The sequence below is a fragment of the Hyposmocoma kahamanoa genome, unplaced genomic scaffold (assembly GCF_003589595.1).
Source record: "Hyposmocoma kahamanoa isolate Upper Pololo Valley unplaced genomic scaffold, ASM358959v1 93, whole genome shotgun sequence".
Lineage (NCBI taxonomy): Eukaryota > Metazoa > Arthropoda > Insecta > Lepidoptera > Cosmopterigidae > Hyposmocoma > Hyposmocoma kahamanoa.
The window spans coordinates 10,529,106-10,535,105 of record NW_020654810.1 but is presented as its reverse complement, the minus strand read 5'-3'; the positions used below and the strand labels follow the sequence as shown (position 1 = coordinate 10,535,105).

Sequence of the window (6,000 nt, the reverse complement as noted above, 5' to 3'; positions counted from 1 at the left end):
AGACGGATTATTTTTTTCTACATAGAAAATGATGGGAACTATACTGTAAGTAACCCACGCACATTAGATTTTCGTATATTTTGAGATAAAAAATAAAATGTATATTTGTCCATACAAAAATTTTTTTTTCTCTGAATCTATCAACTTTTCAAGAAATCATACAAGAATAAAAGTTGTTAGGAATGTTATTATATATCACATAAAAAAAATTTGCTCGATACTCCACAAGTTATTCCTATGTCCAAGAATTATCAATTTGGGCCCACTGTGTGGCGTTCCGATATGACCCTTTGGGACCAATGCAATATCTGCGATATCATACTTCTTGGAATTACAAATAAAATTAAAAAATATTATTTCGCACGTTCGGTGTTCTCAGCCTAAAATCACCGTAGCCATTGTTTTTTCTCGCTTCTTACACCCAGTAACATTGAAATATGAATAATTTTAAGCTAAACTATCAATATGTCTAAATGGCATTAGAATAGACAAAGTAGTGTTCTAGTTATTATTTAGAGGATGGAAACGTTGTGAGTTGCGATTGTTTTTTTTACAATGTATTTGTATACGACTCCAGGTGCATATCCATTTTGAGGAAAAATATAGCGCCATCTAGTTGACGTGTTTGTTATCACTAGAAGCAGATTTGATAGAATCAATGTGTCAATGTAAAATAACGTTACAAAATAGCTATTTGGTAATCGTCGCGACATCTAGTGTACCAATAGGTACTAAATACCCGGCTACGCTATCTTGTACGACGATTAGCAGTCCTCTTGAGTTATTGGTCCATGGTTAATATATAATAATGAATGATCATTACAAAGAAGACTGCATATCGAAGAGCACGCGTCATGGTATATATCCAGATACTAGTTGTTTAACACATAGTTGCCAACATTTGAGGTCGACAAACTTTATAAGACTGACCCAAAAACTATAAATACACATATCTCTAAGGATTTGGAGGATTAAGTCTCCATGTTTTTAAAGCCTGTATATGAAATGAACTGGCATAATGAATAGAGAAAATGATAAAAATGATGTTGGTTTGGGCACTAGGACGATCCAGTAATTATAAAAAAATAGACAAGAGAAACATAGACAATAGATATGTAATAATTAGAGAAAAAACACACCTGTTTAGCAGAAGTGAGAGGTCGCTGCTGCGGTGCCGATCGTAAGAAGTCGGCTCCCGAAGGCAGCAATGATGAGGGTGACGGTGGGTACTGTGTACAAGAAAAACAAAAAAAAGACGTGCTTTAGACTAAACTTTTGAAGTTTAAACAACATACTAAATACACAACAAAGTAATAGAATTTAATTGAAAAGAAGAAAAGAAGAAAAGATTACGATGTGTGTTGAATTGCCAAGTTAAAGCCTTGTGTGAAAGCAAATGTCACACACATTTTTGCATTATCAAAGGAAAATGTGTCTGCCCTCCTTGTCACACAAGTAACGCATTTGCAGTTTGGTAACTTTTCGAGGTATTGGCACCTCAATTTTTTTTCTTTGAAAAATGTCAATTACATTGATTATGCTTAAAGTTCATTTCACATATTGTGGCGTGGGTACGGTGACGTTTGAGATTTGAAATTTCCAGAGATGCAGTGACGTAAAATCGAATGAAAACAATCGATTTAAATATGTTATCAAAATCATTTGTAACGAAGAGAGAATAGATTTAGAGGCAATAATTTTATTAAATTATTGTCAAATAATAAATAAAATAAAAAGGATTCAATTATTATGTTATTTACAAAAAAACTACACAACAAACAAAAAGTCAACAACAAAGCATAAAATCTAGGGCGATGAAACGAAATTTGAATAATTACTCCAAAAATGTTAGTTAAAGCTCAAAACAAAAGAAATTGACTCGTATACAAGGTGTAAGCACTAGTATTTGATATGAGGTACACAATAATTAGCTGAGTAATTTTTACTTAAAATTAGAACTGCAACAAAACGCACCCCTCATGGAAGAATGGCATAAGTGGAGTTATGTCAAACATGTTTATTGCTCCATGATACAAAAAATATAACCCACATCCTCTCCAATTCTTGTAACTCTATCTACAATACTAGTCGCTAGAGTTACAAAAATTTGAGAGAATGTAGGTTATATTTTTCTGTATCTAATGGAGCAATAAAAGTTTTTGACATAATTCCACTTATACCATTCTTCCATGAGGGGTGCGTAAAATTGTTTGTTTTTGGTATATAATTATAATAAATTTAATATTTCTGTTTGTAACCTGGTTGAGAGATGAGTTAAAAATAGTATGCAAGCAACATAAAAATTTGAAATGACATAGTACCCATCCTATGTGAAATGGACTATAACCATAACACTGAAACTAAATAAATGATTAAATAGCCGTTTATAGAGGTTGCACATCTCCTTTCGCCGATTTTTTTGCTTTGGGGTAAGGCCGCCGATATGAATAGAATCTTTGTCCTGCAGAAACGTGCGGTTAGGGCAATTTACAATCTGGGCCCCAAAGTATCTTTGAGAGATAAGTTTAAGGAAATTAACATTTTTACACTAGCCTCACAGTACATTTATGAAAATGTAATTTATGTTAAAAGGAATAGTAATTTATTTATGTAAAATAGTGACTGACAGACATAACATTAATACGAGGAATAAAAATAAACTAGCTGTTCTTGATAGTCGTCTTCACAAAGTCAAAAAATCATTTAAGGGGCAATGTATGCTATTATACGTCAAGATTCCGGTTGATATACAAAATTTGCCTTTCACGAGGTTTAAAACTGTAGTGAAACAAACAGTTTATACTAAAGGTTATTATACAACTTCTGCGTACTTGGATGACAAAAATCCGTGGTAGTAACCCATTTAGGTCATGGAGGTAGTCTCGATCTCTGATGTTTCAAATAAATATATATATATATTGTAAATATTGAATGTGTACAAATGTTATTTAGAAAGAGCAACTAGAGTTTCTAACTCATTCTTCTCAGGGGAATCTGCCTTACGAATGAGCGGTAGAGTTTAACCATTGTGACGATTTCAAGTGTAATAATGTTTACCTATGAAATAAAGATTATTTTGAATTTTGATTCCAGATAATGTCGCTAAAATTTCGCTAAAAATGTCGATTACATTAGTTATAGCCGGGTTTGGGCTGATGTACACTTAGTATTAAAATATTCACATACAACATTACATACATTCATATTCCCTATACTTCAACGTTTCTGACTCCTCCAATAGCTTATAATGTTTGTTGAAAATGGTTCAAACCCTTGTTTTATGAAAGTACGTACAACGAAAGTGAACATTCGAGTTACACGTTCGATTCGGTTACGATATCGTTATCCTGTTGGACAACGATATCTACGACTAACTTCGTAAACGCTTAGTCGGTGAAATAGATTAGAAGAAAAATCCTTTTATATACATTTTTAAGACTTCAAAGGCCTAAAATATAGGAATGCATTAATCTTGCATTAAAATAAATCAATAAAATTGAACTAAATTCAGACTTTATTTAAAATAATAAGAGATTTTTCCATATTAATTCTTGCTTTGTAAACAATAGGACATTCGGTAACTATCATTCGATAACTGTGTTCTGAGCAAAATTGTGTAGCCTTTGTCGGTCGAGAAGTTCCAGTAATCGTACGGGTGTGATGTCATTTCGGTTCGGTTTTGAATACGACAGTTTGAAGTTCGATTCGGGTGTTGTGAATAAAAATTAAAATAAATCGTACGATATCAAATCGAATCGGTCAACAACTGAGTTATCGTAAGGTTTGGTTGGTCTGTCTACTCTCGTTCTCCGTCCGACATCTGTCCGAACTAATTACTGTCAAATAAGTGATACTCTACTCGACCAAATCAAACGATAATGTCAAGTATGAAGCTTCACTCGCATCATGCGCCTTTTAATTTGGTCGAGTATTACTTTTTTGACAATAATTGTTTCGGACGGAGACGTAATAAAAATGAAAACCCAAACAACCCGCCTGGTTTTTAACGGGGTTTTTACTTAAAGCAACGGGGTTCAACCCATTTCTGAACAAAACCGTGGGCAAAAATGGCGAATACGGAATTTGGTACAAAAATATTACTTATTTAGACGAAAAAGAGGCAACTCCGCACAATACCCATCTTGCAATCCTATGGACTCTCACTTACTACTAAGGATGCACATTACGATTCGAATTTTATGAAAACTGACTCAAGTATCAAGTCAAGTGTGTGTGTGTGTGTCAAACACACAAACTATTAATAATTAAATCTACAAAAATTAATCTATACAAAAACATATATTTATTAGATATCATATATATACAGGGTTACAGGAAAAGTCGTGCTAGATCCGTTAAGGGCGTGGAGTACTCATCATTTCTGACTTATTTTACTATGAAACACCCTACCCTAAACTTAACCCTTTTCGAGATATTTGACTTTTATTTTTTTTATTCAAAATTGCCGATTTTTAGGCTACTAAATTTAATTTTGTTTATTTTGTGTGTCTTATTATTATAATTATTGCATTTTTACATGTGTGATAAGATGCTTTAGGACCTCAATCATTAAAATAGTGAATAAGTTATATCAATACGCCGTAGTAGAAAAGAGAAAGTTAAGAAATTAAAAAAAAAATTAGAAAGTTTCTTTTTCTCTAAGGGATATCTAAAAAAAATATTATGGCAGTTGATCGGCAGATAAGTTATAAAATATCTACGTTTCATCAGCTATCTAACAAGGTATAACAATCTAGGATTTGTATTGCATTTCGTGGAAAAAAAAGTAGTTGGGACGCTCCAGGTAGCAGTTCTAACGGTCCCGCGCCTATTGTCCTTAAGTTAAGACGCACCGTGCGAGTGAGACAAGCGACGGTTTATGTAGGTGCGAATGAAAGAAAAAATATTGTAGCGATATCACGGGATATTGTTTTGTTTGCCAGTCTGCTTTTGTGCTTCGTACATAGTAGATGTGATATCGTTTTGCTCTTTTTCTTGACTTGGCTGTGATTCTGGACTGTTTTTTCCGATTTGTGACTACTGTGCTTGTTAACCGGACTTTGATTTGTACTTGTGCTACGGAAGTGTTGAAGATGACGTCGTACACACCTGAGGAATATGCTGATATGCTTATTTGTTACGGATACTGCGATTGTGTGTCTGCGCAAGCTCGCAACGAATACATAGCTCGATTCCCCGGTCGTCAAGTGCCGGATGTGGCTATTTTTGACAGAGTTTATCGGAGACTTCGAGAAACTGGCTCTATTTTGAGACGAAATACAGACATGGGCAGACCACGAATTAATGACGACGAAGAACAGGACAATGAGATAGTGCAACGCTTTCGAGCGGATCCGACTACTTCCACTAATATTGTTGCCCGTGATCTGGGACTTTCGCAATGGAGAGTGTGGTTTACAGTGCATACTGCTGGCCTATACCCGTACCATTACACGCCGGTACACACTATTGAAGAAGGAGACCCGGCGAGAAGGTTGGACTTCTGCAGATTTATGCTAAATGCTGACGTAGAAGACCCAGATTTTCTAAGAAATATCTTGTGGACAGATGAATCCAAATTTGATAAAGATGGCATAACTAATTATCACAACGCGCATTACTGGGCCCCAAAAGAACTTAGGAATCCCAATAAGAAAAGAGTGAAGGGTTCCCAACGAAGATTCAGCGTGAATGTGTGGATGGGTATTATCTCCAATCATTTGATTGGACCTTACTTTCTCACGGACAATCTAAATGGGGAAAGTTACGAAAATTTTTTGAGAGGAGACTTGAGTGATTTGCTGGATGATCTGCCACTCAACTTGATCAGGGACATGTGGTTCCAACATGATGGCTGCCCTGCCCATTTCAGGAGAAGTGTCAGAGACTGGCTGGACACAAATTATCCAAACAAATGGATAGGACGAGGTGGGCCGTTGCCATGGCCAGCAAGAAGTCCGGACCTAACCCCCATGGATTTTCATGTGTGGGGGCGCATGA

General features: G+C 35.1%; 1 protein-coding gene across 8 annotated transcripts in view; it reads right to left on the bottom strand.

Moving 5' to 3' along the window:
- The window catches only part of LOC113237620 (serine/threonine-protein kinase tousled-like 2), a 45,021-nt gene that overhangs the window by 12,529 nt on the left and 26,492 nt on the right, over window positions 1–6,000 (bottom strand). For all 8 annotated transcript variants that reach the window (XM_026474219.1, XM_026474223.1, XM_026474218.1 and 5 more), the window contains one exon: window positions 1,140–1,229. In XM_026474219.1, the coding sequence (XP_026330004.1) occupies window positions 1,140–1,229 (90 nt within the window). The remainder of the gene's footprint in view (window positions 1–1,139; window positions 1,230–6,000) is intronic.